The sequence below is a fragment of the Pogona vitticeps genome, chromosome 3 (genome assembly GCF_051106095.1).
Source record: "Pogona vitticeps strain Pit_001003342236 chromosome 3, PviZW2.1, whole genome shotgun sequence".
In the NCBI taxonomy this organism is placed as follows: domain Eukaryota; kingdom Metazoa; phylum Chordata; class Lepidosauria; order Squamata; family Agamidae; genus Pogona; species Pogona vitticeps.
This window is the reverse complement of record NC_135785.1, coordinates 175,459,179-175,473,612: the sequence shown is the minus strand read 5'-3', so window position 1 is coordinate 175,473,612 and position 14,434 is coordinate 175,459,179. Positions and strand designations below refer to the sequence as shown.

The 14,434-nt window shown below is 40.9% G+C and overlaps 1 protein-coding gene across 4 annotated transcripts in view; it reads left to right on the top strand.

The window, feature by feature from the left end:
- The window catches only part of HERC2 (HECT and RLD domain containing E3 ubiquitin protein ligase 2), a 129,662-nt gene that overhangs the window by 65,384 nt on the left and 49,844 nt on the right, over positions 1-14,434 (top strand). For all 4 annotated transcript variants that reach the window (XM_072994438.2, XM_072994437.2, XM_072994439.2 and 1 more), the window contains exons 40-50: positions 279-426; positions 511-707; positions 958-1,188; positions 1,775-1,910; positions 2,137-2,280; positions 3,560-3,702; positions 5,622-5,889; positions 6,843-6,985; positions 7,171-7,269; positions 13,354-13,522; positions 13,609-13,734. In XM_072994438.2, coding sequence (XP_072850539.2) covers positions 279-426; positions 511-707; positions 958-1,188; positions 1,775-1,910; positions 2,137-2,280; positions 3,560-3,702; positions 5,622-5,889; positions 6,843-6,985; positions 7,171-7,269; positions 13,354-13,522; positions 13,609-13,734 — 1,804 coding nt within the window. The remainder of the gene's footprint in view (positions 1-278; positions 427-510; positions 708-957; positions 1,189-1,774; positions 1,911-2,136; positions 2,281-3,559; positions 3,703-5,621; positions 5,890-6,842; positions 6,986-7,170; positions 7,270-13,353; positions 13,523-13,608; positions 13,735-14,434) is intronic.

Sequence of the window (14,434 nt, the reverse complement as noted above, 5' to 3'; positions counted from 1 at the left end):
TGACAGTTTTTGTGTGAAAATTAATGAGCTTCATCCAGACACTCTGCTTCTGACAGAAGTGGCATGTGAAACATTAAATAGTTAAACTTCAGGGCTTTTCATCTGTATTTTAATTTGAAAAAAACCCCCACAACTCAACGTATGAGAAATGCATTTTTAAAACACATGCTTAATCTCTTATAAAAAAGAATGCCATATCCTACATAGGTTATAGCCTATGTTTCTCCAGTACTTTGGGAGTGCTGCAATGGAAAAAGAAATCTTTCTTCCATCTCTAGATACTTGCAGTGCACTTGTTGCAAGCAGTGCTTCCTTCCTGGGATAAGACTGAAAGATCAAGAGATATGAAATTCCTTGTGGAGAAACTCTTTGGTTTCCTGGGTAGTCTCCTTACTACTTGTTCTTCAGACATACCACTGCTCAGAGGTAAGAGAGCATCATGGGCTCAAGGGTTGTACATTTTGCACCATCACAGTGTTGTTGCTGAGTCTTCCCTTTTCTGTTCTCCAGAATCTACTCTGAGGAGGAGGAAAGCCAGGCCTCAGGCCTCTTTGACTGCAACCCACAGCAGTACTTTGGCAGAAGAGATAGTGGCACTGCTGAGGACATTGCATTCACTGAGCCAGTGGAATGGACTTATAAACAAGTACATCAACTCTCAGCTAACCTCCATCACCCACATCTTTGCAGGAAAACAGTCAGAAGGGGTAGTTCCCACATCTTAAAAATCAACTCAGTTTTTATTTTTAAAAAGCAACAATTGTTATTGAATTCAGTCGAACTTGCTTATTTAAATTATAATAGATCCTTTACTATCAAATAATTCCTTTTTTAAAAAATTAAATTTATGTCAGTTTACAACTTGTGTTGCTTCTTAAAATGTATTAAACTGTATGTCTGCTTGACAAGAGGAAGTCCTTCCTACAGTTTAATTATATTGTACTTTGTTTTTACTAGGCTGTTCTGGAGGACTTCTTCCCTGATTCAGAGAGTCCAGAAGTGGGAGGCCTAATGGCTGTCCTGGCAGTCATTGGCGGAATAGACAGTCGCCTGAGGTTGGGTGGCCAAGTTATTCATGATGAATTTGGAGAAGGCACCGTAACAAGGATCACCCCGAAGGGAAAGATCACGGTGCAGTTCTATGACATGAGAACCTGTAGAGTCTGCCCGCTCAGTCAGCTAAAGCCTGTGAGTACTTTTGAAATCTTGTTTTGCCATAGCACACATGGTGCCTTGCCATTACACTGAGGAAAATGTAATGTGCAATACATGGGCTGTTTTTGTTTGGGAACCAGCAGGAGTGCATGCATCCATTTTCTTTCTAGTCATTGTTTTCTTCAAATCCTATTAAAATATTGCTGCTCTGATGAAATAGTAGCTATGATTATTTTGCAAGCTGTCAAAAAAAAAATCACCTGTAGCTCTAAATCTCTGCAGTAGAATTTTAATTCATCTGCTATTGGTTTCAACTCTGCTTTTTTACTTAAGAGTATGACACTTTAAGACTCTTAATTCATGTATTTCCTCTCGTGTGTTGCACATGTGTCCATGTGTGCTATGTACCCCTAAGGAGTTTTCCATTCTGTTACACAGAGGTGTGGAAATATTAGGGGACTCTGTTTCATAAGCTTACAAATTGTTCTGGTTTTTCAAAAACTTCTTAGAAGAAGAAGGATTTATTTCAGATTTAAAAAAGAAAAGAATTAATGAAAATTTCAAATCTATAAAGAATTTATAATACAATACTATTTTAAAATATGCTTCTTTTCCCCAGCTCCCTGTGGTTCCTTTTAACGTTAATAACTTACCATTCACGGAACCCATACTTTCTGTCTGGGCTCAGTTGGTAAACCTGGCTGGAAGTAAAGTAGAAAAACACAGAATGAAGACTCCCAATCAAGGTGTTTCAGGTTTGTCTTTATTTGGTTTATGAAGTATGTTCTCTCTACAGTAGCACTGCTATGAGACAGCTAATAATAGGGTGAATTAGTTTGAAGAGCATAGTGTAGCATAGTAGAAACCTTTGAGCTTTGTTTTAAACCTTTTGACTGTACAGCAAAACATAATTAGTATTTTATTGGAATCCTATGAATGCTTCCCGTTGATTGTGTTAACAAACGCCTATGTTTTCTGCAGGACAAATAGACTTGGATCTGCTGAGATGCCAGCAGTTAAAACTGTACATCCTAAAAGCAGGCCGGGCTTTGCTTTCTCACCAGGATAAATTAAGGCAGATCTTATCTCAACCAGCAGTACAAGATGCTGGCTCAGGTCCCACAGGTAATGGTATTCTGCTTGATGTTGTTTGATTAGGATGTTCATCCTCTTCTCTCTTCTTTTCAGTCACTGAAGTAGGCAGAATAATATAGACATAATGTGATTATCTGTTCTCATTTTTGTCTGATTTATTTTAAGTATCTTTTTTCCAATGCTTTTAAAAAACCCAACACACTTCAGACTTTGCGTCTTACTAGAATAGAGAAGCCATTTCTGCTCTAATGGCAAGAAAGCACTTCTCAGTTATAATTTTTTCTATGTTAGATATGCTTCAGTAGTTAGCATATCTAACAGAAACAGTAGATACATTGAAGGAGAAGTGAAATACAATAAGAATAATAGGTCTTGTTTCCCTTGAATCCTTTGATTAGAATTGATGTGTTCTGTTTTGTGTGGGTCAGGTCGATGCATCAGTGGGACTTACATAAATATGGAGGAGGAGAATGTTAAGAGAAAGGACCCAAATAGTACTTTCATTCTCTTTATTCAGAGTAGCAGCTCAACAGTACTTGAACATAATAGATACATAGTGTGTAATTTAAGGAGCTTTAACAACCCTGGTAGATTCTGTTAGAATTATTTCTTGCCATCTTATTACATTTTTATCTGGTTCTTCCTTTGGAGATATTGGAGGCATACATGATTCTTCCCTTCAGATAGCTCTAAGATAAGTTATATCTGATAGCCAAAGAAGTGAGTGGACCTCTAGGGTGTGTGTGAAATTGAGATCTTCTCAGATTTTGTACAACCTCTACAGCAAAGTGGTTTACTCTTGCTTAATGTGATGATTTTCATCAGCATAAAGGAAAACACTTCTTTGCCATGACTAATAAACTACATTAAGGACAGAGTCAAAATACAACGTACAATGTATTCATGTATTGCTATGGCCCATCTGAAATGTGCGTGTATGTTTGTGTGTGTGTGTTCTGAGTTTAAATATATACAAAATTATGGTGTGCATGCAACTATACTCGTCATCAGTCCATACTCAAACTGTTGCTTCAGCAGTTTCAGTCCTGTGTTGACACTGCTGTGTTAAAGTCCTTGTTTTATTTCTGTTTTGAAATGTTATGTTGTGACATCATAGGAAAGGGATAGTTTTGCTTCTGAAACCAGGCACTTCCAGAAATCTGGGAAGGTCTTGTAACATGCGCGTCCCTTTTCTTAAATTATTTGTTTTTGAGACAACATTGTGGACTGTTGTCAGAATAGTATTTTAGTTTCTCCAGTTTTCGGAACCATTGTGTCTGTAACTTAAGCCAATTTTTATTGTCTTAAGATGATGGGGCAGTGGCATCGCCAGATGTAGGGGACATGTCTCCTGAAGGACCTCAGCCTCCCATGATCCTCTTGCAACAGCTGTTAACTGCAGCAACACAACCATCACCTGTGAAGGCAATTTTTGATAAGCAAGAACTTGAGGTGAGTTTTTAAGTAACTGCCATTAGCTATTTATAAATATTACTTATTCTTTATGCTTTTTACTAAGGAGTATCACACCTTTTAAAACAATGGCTTATGAGTTAGGTTTCTGTCTGTTGTAACATTAAGCTTCAAGAGTTGCATTATTTAAAAAAAAATCATGTATCAAGCTGTGGGCATTTCTTCATATACATAATGTTAGGCTCTAATCAAAGGAATTTATTTACTATTGTTTGGTATTTTCTCAATTTAGAATAGACTATCAGTCAGTCTGTTTCTGTCTTACTCTTCGTTAATGCAGGAAAAAGCCATGAGCTTTGTAAAGAAATTACATGGAAAAAATGCTGAAATTTGAACTTGGGCAATGTAACTGTTTCTTTCCTTGGGATGCTGATTCCAGACTTTATTTTATGGGTGTTCTAGTTCAAAACAATTTTATATGCCAGTGGCGAAATATATTCTGGAAGGTTGTTTCAGAAGAAAATGGCAGTATTTTGAGGCACATTAAAGAATGCTTTTACAGTGGTGCCTCGCTAGACGATTGCCTTGCAGGATGAAAAACCCGCAAGACGATTGTTTTTTGTGATCACTATGGTGCCTCGCAAGACTTTTTTTCTATGACAGTGCTTCGCAAGACTTTTTTTTCTGAGACCGATGCATAGGGAACCTCGCAAGATGATTTTTTCACAAGATGACGATTTCGCCGAACGAATTAAAATAAAAATACAAAAATTAATAAAAGAACATACCATATTTTTCCATCTATAAGATGCAACTTTTTCCTAAAATCATTATTGAGGGGCATCTTTTACACAGAAGTAAGCTGAGAAGAGAACAAAATGGCCCATACCTTGCCTATGTAAACAGACTTCCTTCAGTCACGAGGTTTAGCTTCCTACAGTCAGGAGACTTAGCTTCCTCCAATCACGAGCCTTATCGCACTGACCTCAGCTGAACCTGAACAAACCAGTTGGAACACGCCTCCTTGGAGGTGGAGCCTGTAGGGTCAAGATTGAACAGAGACAAAATGTCTGACGTTTTGAGCTCAGAGGCTGAATCCTCAAAGCTAAGTTTTCTTAATTTGGGGGTTAGAAAATGGGGGTGTGTCTTATAAATGGAAGAATACGGTACATTGGCAATGAAACATCCAGCCCAATAGTCCTGAAATTTAAAGCAGTTGTACCCAAAGATTTGCTGAATAGCTCAGTGCTTTAGGCATCGGTCTGCAAAGTCATAGGTTGGGAGTTCGATTCTCCCCTGTGCTTTCTTGACAGGGGCTGGGCTTGATGAATTGTAGGGTCCCTTCCAGCTCTGAAGTTCAAAGGTGGTGGTGGTGGTGGTGATGATGATGATTAAATGAAAAACAATCCAATAAAACATTTTTAGTCAGGCCAGAGGAAAAAAGATAAATTATCAGGCCAATTTTGTATGCCAGCATGGCTTGACGTAGACCTTTGTTCAGTCTTTGTCAGATCTTGTGCAGTAGGTAGCTGAGACTGGAATCAGACTTAAAGTGCATGCATGTTTCTGCACATACCTGCTCATCCAAGTATTTCTAGTCAGCAGAAGGTAGAACCCATGCTAGTGCTGCAGCTGCTAGTTGTGTAGTGTGGCAGGCAGGAGATACTTCTGTATTCAAAGGACAGTGGCAGAAAGCCGTACTTTTACTATTTCGTTTCAGAAACGTCCTGCTGTGTGACAGTGATAGAGGGCAATGTTCTGTGATTTTGTTGCACACAGCATTTGCCTAGACCATCCCCTGCCCCAGTCCCCAACATTCCTTGTTCAAGCTGAATTCTCCTGACCTTGTGTTTGTCAGTTGTAAGTAGGCCACATGCTTTGTAGTTGAATAATGGATCCGATGAACGTTTCTGTGCTGTTTCTCAGTTTCACATAAGCTTTTGTACAATTTGTTTTAGGCTGCTGCCTTAGCTGTGTGTCAGTATCTGGCTGTAGAGTCTGCACATCCTTCCACTCCCATCTTTGAAGACTGTAGCTCCAGCGAGGCTACAACACCCATTACAGTCCAGCATATCAGACCGGCAAAAGTGAAAAAACGCAAAGTGTCTCCTATTCCACCACTGCCAATTGTAGTGCAAGTTATGGAAATGGGATTCCCTAGGAAAAATATAGAGTTTGCACTGAAGTCACTTTCAGGAACTTCTGGAAGTGCCTCTGGATTACCAGGTACTTAATGTTTCATATCAGTAGTATGCTACCAAACAGGGATCACTTGACACTTATAGTTGCAGTAATACAGTGAGAAGGATTAGTGTAGGATGACAATAATGAAGCCATGGTGAAGTCTTTTAAAAGATGGTTTGAAGAGCTGAAATGGTCTTGATGTTTATTGAAGGAAAGGCTTTTGGACATGAGAGGGGAATATGTTGGAATGCATGAAGGAGCAGAGGGAAAAGGGAACAAATGAGATCAAATCCAACTTTACCAAGGGAGTAGTCTGGATGAAGGGAGAAAAAGAAATAGATGAGTTGAAGTAACATATTTGAGGTGGCTAACAGGAAAGAAGGACAAAAGAAGACTATTCTGGAAAGATTTCGAGCGTTCCTACTTAATCACATTCTTCAATGTTAGGTGGGTTGTAAGGTAGAAGTGCTGTTTAGGAGGACCAGCTCAGCCATTAGGCATAGTGGGACAGTGAACTTAGGGGGCAGATGTAGGAATGGCGTCTCTTCGTCCTCAGCCTCTAACTACTCCTTTCTCTTGGAGGACAGAACCCTGTATGCCCTGCAACCTCTCTTGCGTCCTCTAAATTAGCTGTTGTCTCATGTGCGAAGGCGACATTGCCCCGTCATCTGTATTGAAGTAGGATTCAACTGCTAGTTTAATAGACTTCTGTGCAGAAGATGGGGAGGAGATACCATCTTGTCTTTCACTTCAATCAGTCAAGTGTCATCAGGCAGTTCAGACATATTCAGAGATGGGGAATTGGCCAGAACTTGTGAAAGGTTGACTGGAAAGGGCATGTTGAATATAACATTTTTTAAAAATCTCTCAGAACGATGCTCAAGGAGTAGAAAGGAAGGAAAGAAGGACAGGGAGCACAGAAGACAAAATTTTAAGCCAATGATATTTTTGTTCATGTGACCGTTACTATTGATATTTACAATGTCTTCTTTTAGGTGTGGAAGCCTTAGTGAGCTGGCTGTTGGATCATCCTGATGTTCAGATTACCGATCTCTCTGATGGTGATACTGTATCTGATGAATATTCTGATGATGAAGTGACAGAGGATGTGGAGGAGGCAGAAGCTGCATATCCTGCAGTAAGTGTTGTAGATGAAGTCTAACCTAGTGATTTTGAATTAACAAGTAGAGTTCAGTTTTTCTGCTATGTTTGTCACAGCTTTGGGCCCAGGAAACCAGTGACAGTATTGTAGGTTATGCTACAGAGTATTTAACAATTTATATCGAACTGCTTAGCTTTATGGATTACTATTTTTAATTGCAGTCCACTGGAGCGGTTGTTACTGAAAGCCAGACTTACAAGAAGCGAGCTGATTTCTTAAGTAATGATGATTATGCTGTCTATGTGCGAGAGAACATTCAGGTAAACCTTACTATAAAATTTACATTTGAGTAGTTTTGCTTTATATTTGTAAAGTAATAGAGTGACAAAGTAGAAAGTGTGTGCATTGACAATGTATATGGCGTAGTGGCTAAATGTGAAAATTGCAAATTACCTTGATAAGTGCAAAAAGCTGCTTTATGGATTATCCCAACTGATTCTGAGCATTGGGTTGCTATTTCTGGAAGGCACTGATACATTTGGTTCGTTGAGAACATCAAGAAGTTACTATTTTCTTCCACAATTTTTAGGGTTACTGGTAGAATTTGTGTTTTGCATTAAAATATATTTCAGGTTTAATTCCTGGCATCTTTTAGGACTGGGAAAGATTTCTCTCTGAAACCCCCCTGGAGATCCAATGTTAAAGGAGTACTTAGTTAGAGGGCCCAATGATCTGACTGGGAATAAGGCAGCTTTTTGTTTTAAGTCAGAGATTCTGACACCTGAACATCTCCCCGAGATCTCGACGGAACTTATAGACCTCCAGGGAAAAATCAGGAGCCTGTGTTCATCACAGCTGGAATTTATCTCAAAAAAGTTAATTCCAGAATGAAATCAGACAATCATGTCCAGTCTTAATGACTCATAAAGGATGATTACTGATGGACCCAAACATATCCCCACTGAAAAAGTCTATTAAATAAGGTAATAGAGCACCAAACCCATCCAGTTCAAGGACACCAGCTGCCTAGATGGAGGGTTAAAACCAGGGAAGAGTTTTTTACATACATCTCAGGCTCTAAATATTAAAACAGAAGGAGACGGACTAAATCTATGGCAAGCAAAAACAACACATCTTGCCGAACAGAGGAATGTTGAAGGGTGCCTCCCATCAAGACAAGACTATCTTGACCATCTGGAGGTCATTTAATAGTTCTTTGAAGCAAAGTAGGAAGAGCAAAGAATAATACAGAAAAATGGGGCTGCTTTGATACAGGCCAAAGTTTCTGTGACTGTGGAGAAATTTAATCAATGCAGTGTTTATGTGCATGCAATTTATGCTACACCACATGACTAAATCTCTAGTCATAATAACACATTACAACATAATCATGCACCACTTGTTTCAATACACTTTCAATTCTCTGCTTTGTTTCATTTCTATTCTGTCAGCTATGAAGGAAATTCCTTTTGCTAGGCAATGTTATTATACACTGACCTTGCTTCCAGACTTGGCTGGAGAGCTGGTGGATTGCTTTGTAATAATTTTTTAGTAAACTGCTGTTCTTCTTCGTGGCCTCTGTGAATCACACTGTGGGTAATCTGAGCATGCACGGAGCCTCATTGGAACATTCTAGAGCTTCTGTGGTAGCAAAAAGATACATCAGTGCAGACCCCTCCCCCTTGATATATGTACCTTGGCACCAAGGCTCTCCCTTCAGTTTTCTTTCAACCGCCACGTTGAGAGCCTCTATCGTACGCTTCCGTGAGTCCTTTCTAAAATGAAAGAAGAAGTGATTCTTTTTCCTTAATATTTTTCTTTATAGCAATCTATTAGCAAGTGTCTGTTTATTGTTTGCAGCCATCTGCTCCGGCCTTACGGCCGAAGCACCCCACACCCCCCCAAAAAAGGTTTTTCTTTTGGTTCATGGCCTCTTCAGGCCTGTTTAAGCACTGCGTGGGCTGTGGCAATAAAATTCCCTTTTTGGACGGCCACGCTAAGTGCCTTTTCTGCCTTGGGGAGGCCCAGTGTAAGCGGATCCTCTCCCTCAGTCTCACCTGATATCCAGGAGACTTAACCACAATCTGAGACAGTACAGTGGGGTGTCTACTTAAGAACGTCCCTACTTAAGAACAATTCCACTTAAGAACAGCTCCATTTGCTAAATTTTGCTTCTACTTGAGAACAAAAATCCAAGATAAGAACAGGAAAAAAAAACTTTCCTGCTCTTTTTTTAACCTTAGGTCATCTTAGGTTAAAAAAAAAAATTCTCCCCCTAGTGGTAGAGTACGTATTAACCAGCTTTGCATTAGTTCCTATGGGAACTAATGCTTCAATGTACGAACGCACCTCTACATAACAAAAAAAACAGCCAGAACAGATTAATTGGTTTTCAGTCCATTGCTTCAAAATTAGCTTCGTCAGAAGTGCTTTTAACACTGTTCCCTGACCTAAGGGGAAAAAAAGAGAAAAAATATCCCCCTCTAGTGGCAGAAGGCGGAATAGCAGCTTTCCATTAGTTTCTATGGACGGAAAAGAGCAGATACAGATTAAATGGTTTTCAATGCATTCCTATGGGAAATGCAGATTCTACATAAGAACTTTTCCACTTGAGAACCACCTTCCAATACGGATTAAGTTCTTAAGTAGAGACCCCACTGTACCTTATTTTGCCACAGTTGGCCTATCACCTTGGCCTCTGACACCTCAACAGAGACAACAGTCTTATAAGAGGCCTCCGCTTACCTTCCTGCACAGAAACAGATCTTGCTCAGCACCATCATCGGGATGCCTTTTGCCCCGATAGGTGCCCAACAGATAAGCCCGCCAAGCATTACCGACCAGTTGCTTTCCCTGGTCCAGCGGCGGTACCACAACAGGTTTCTTATACAATGGAACCTTCAATGTCAAAGCGATTCTATCACCATGATCGCCAAGGACTGCCTGGCACCTACTACCAGCCAGAGCCTAAGAAATCCAGAAAAGTCAACTACTGCGCCTCGGCTTTGGGCACATTCATGGCACTGACAAACTACTATTTTGCTGCTCTTCAAGATGACCAGGACTGCTCATCTCAATTGGCATCATCGGCGTCCATTTATTCCAAGGTGATCCATTGTGGTCCATCAACGCCTTTGCCATCTCAACAGCTGTCTCAATACTAACGGCAAGCTCCGTTTCGACACCACCTCTACACTGACCCCCTTGATACCAACGCACCCAGTGGCGTCAACCCTACAACTCTTACCAAATATTCCAACATGACCCTCAATGGCAAACATCCCACATGCCATACTACAAGCAACAGCATTTCAAAGCTAAACCTTGTCAACAAACTGCAACCAGACGCAATGACCACAAACCCAAGCATCATGTTTGATGTCCAGCCGTCTGAGATCCTCACACATTCTCAAACCCACAATCTGTGGAAACATCTGTTCATGGATGCTTGGGTCCTCTCTGTTGTAAGAAGCAGTTACCGCATAGAATTCCACCATTGTCCACCATCATTCCACACCTTCACACCTCTGTTGCAAACCCTGCAGGATGAAATTCAAACACTATTCCTCAAAGCCGCCATACAACCAATACCACCACATCAGACAAACAACGTTTCTCTCGCTCGCTATTTCACCATCCCCAAAAAAGACGGATGCATCCGTCCCATCCTCAGTCTCAGAGAATTGAATCAATACATTATCAGCACCAAATTCCACATGATCACCCTCGAGTCTGTCCTCCATCCGCAAAAAAGACTGGTTTGCAGTCATAGATCTCAAAGATGCTTACTTCCATGTGTCTATTCATCTCTCGCGCAGACCCTTCCTACATTTCCAATTTGGAACCCAAGCCTATCAGTTCAAAAGGCTTCCATTGGGACTAGCCACAGCTCCCAGGGTTTTCACCAAGTGCATAGCCCCTGTGGCAGTATACCTAAGGCTTCAGAAGATTCACATCTTTCCCTACATCGACGACTGGCTCCTTGTAGCTTGCTCCCATCAAAAAGCTCTGAAAGACATCTCCTTCACTTTGGTTCTCCTCCAGGATCTCGGCCTCACAGTAAACCTCCAAAAATCAAAGTTAAAGCCAAAAGACTGGTTCATTATATAGGAGCAGTTTGGGACTCCAAACACACCTGGGCGTTTCTTCCAACAGACAAATGTCTCAAATTGGTATCCTTACTCTGTTCCTTTACCTCTCATGCGCTTGTAACTGCACTAACTGTTTAACGTGTTCTGGGCACCATGACATCATGACCTCGGTAGTTCACCATGTTCACCTCAAAATGCGGTCACTTCAGGCAGGGTTTCTTGCCTCATACAACCCAATGACAGATCCACCACACACCCTGCTGTGAGTCACTTCAGAACGCACCACCCAATTCATATGGTGGCGTTCCAGTCAGAACCTGATGATGGGGTGACCTTTTCAACACCTGCGCCCACAAATCCAGGTTACCACAGATGCAAGCCTCACTGGCTGGGGTGCACCCTGTCAATCCCTACAGATTCATGCCCAAAGAGAGACATTGCTCCATATCAACAAGCTGGAACTTCTAGCAGTAATAAAATCCTGCAAAGCCTTCAAGAATCATCTTGAGGGCAAGGTGGTTCAGATAGCCATGGGACAACACTACCACAATGTATGACATCCTCAAGCAAGGAGGCATTCATTTTCCAAGCCTCTTCTATCTTGCAGTCGACCTATGGGAATGGTGTCTCTCTATGGGAATGGCAATACACATAGCTGGTCAAGACAACAACCTTGTTCTCAGTCACAAGGAATCCCACAAGTGGGAACTAGAGCAATCCATTTTTCTCCCCCTGTACAAATTGTTGGGGCAAACCCTCCATCAACCTCTTTGCCTCTCAAAAGAACCGGAAGTGCAAACGTTACTGTTCCTGCGCAGGAGTCGGAAAAAGCTTCTGTTGAGACGTATTAGTAAGCTGTTGGCCCAAGTCACTCACTTACCTGTTTCCACCATTCCCGCTCATTCACAAGGTCGTAGTCCATCTTCAGCAAGATAAGACCAATGCTATGCTGATAGCCCCGTGGTGGCCATGGCAGCAGTGGCTCCCGGTTCTCCTCTAGCTATTGTCTGACATTCATCACCTGCCCTGCCTGTCTCACCTGCTTACACAACACAAAGGTCAAATTCTCCACCCATATCTCCCTGCCTTTCACCTGGTAGCGTAGAGGAGTCTGCCTCCCTGATGAACATCCTTCTACACCTCATCAAGCAAAGAAACCTTCCACCAAGAGGCTTACATGTATAAATGAGAAAAGTTTCAGTTATCTGCCACTGCCTTATCACTTCCTTCAATAAATCCCTTAGCATAGTTCTTTGTTTTTTGTTACAGTTAAAAACTAAGGGCCTTTCCCTTTCATCTCTAAAGGTCTACCTTTCCCCAATTGTTGCTTATCAGCCACCAGCTGCCAGCTTCTTCAGCAGCTAGGTTTTTCAAACACCCTACTCTTAAACGCATCCTCAAGGGGCTGCCACACATGTATCCTGATGTACGTCCGCCACCACCTCAATGGTCACTGACATTAGTCCTCCAGCGGCTTACAAGGACCCGGTTTGAGCCTCTTAGGTCAACTGATCTCAGGCTACTCACCTTTAAGATGGCGTTCGTTGTGGCTATTACATCAGCACAACGTGCTAGTGAGCTGGCAGCCTTAAGTTCTCACTATATCTTCACTTTAGCCAATTTTACTCAAACTCTTTGTATATATTTCCCTTCTACCCAAGGTTGTTTCCTGGTTCAATGTACCCCAACCTTTGGTCCTGCCATCTTTCTTCCTGTCTCCATCTACTCCTCAAGAGAAAATCCTCCATACTTTAGATGTATGGACCTCTGTGATTCACATTATGGGTAATCCACGCATGCGCAAAGCCTCACCAGAACATTCTAGAGCTTCTGTGGTAGCAAAAAGGTACATTAGTGCAGACCCCGCCCTCATGGTATATGTACCTTGGCGCCAAGGCTCTCCCTTATTAAGCTAACCCCTACAATGTTCAAACTGCACTGGATGAGATGTGGAAAAATACTTAGTCTGCAGAGACCAATGCATGATCTTCACATAGTTTTTTTTTTCATTTTCTCTACATTATCTAGGCCCCTTTTAATCTATTCAAGTTCTTTTTGAGTACTACAGCACACTGGTTCACAAAATCTAATAGAATGTCTGGGTTTGCATTGATTTCTATGTTGAGTGACGTCACACATGAAAAATTTAATGATGAGCCTTTTGTAAGTTATACAATGATTTGGATTTCTTATAGTGTTTGCAAATTCTTTTAAACGAGAAGGCTTCTGTGTAGATTGAAAGAAACACTGTCCTGTTGTGGGTTGCTACTGCACTCTGAAGCAATTGTTCTGATCCCTGTTTTTGGCTTCCAGGTTGGGATGATGGTTCGATGCTGTAGAACATATGAGGAGGTTTGTGAAGGTGATGTGGGCAAAGTTATTAAGCTGGACCGTGATGGGCTGCATGATCTCAATGTGCAGTGTGACTGGCAACAAAAAGGTGGCACTTACTGGGTCAGATATATCCATGTGGAGCTTATTGGTGAGTTAAATAATTGTTATTCTGATGTATCTGCTGCCCATTCAGAATTCAAGCACTTCAATGATGTTGCTCTTGATGTTTTCTAGGGTTCCTGCCACAGAGCTCTCCGTCACACATAAAGATTGGTGACAAAGTGCGTGTCAAAACTTCTGTAACTACACCCAAGTACAAGTGGGGATCTGTCACCCATAGGAGTGTGGGAGTTGTTAAAGGTATTTAATATTCTGGAAAGAAAATAATGGTTGAATGGGTTGTGGTCAGTAATAGATGTTGACCCTGTTTGGAGAAGAGTGATGCAAAATATTTGCTCAGTATTTGTCACTGTAGGCTAGCAGAGTTTTATTTATTTAAGTACTTAGAAGGTCTTAGAAATGCATGTTCTTTACCAATAAAGTTGTTGTAATGTAGTAGAGGTATTGGGTTGGATCAAAATATAAAAATAAACACATTGAGGTTCTCCCTGCACTTATATTGGATGAATGTATGCATTCTCAGATATATGAACTCTACGTCCTGTGTCCAGGGGAATCCTGACTTGAAGGTTTAAATGACTTGCGAATCACACATATGAAATAAAAAGCAATGCAGATACATGAAGTTTCACTTATGTCTTTTCAGTGTTTTAGTTTTATTTTCAAAATAAAGTGCTATTCTGCTTATTCCTGAGTGAAATGTTGAGGCGTAGGCTACTGTTCTTGCTTGAAATATGTGATAAGTATTAGACAACCCCTGGACTAAAGTCCCTATGCTTTAAGCAAATTATGGTTTCTTATGCAAATTAAAAAGTAATGGCTTAAAAGCAAAGTTGTGATTAAATTTTATAAATATCAAGTAATATCTCAAGAATTACTGATAATCATTCCCCTTTGTGTCTGTTTCCTCTTACAGATACCTTTAACTTTTGTATCTTAT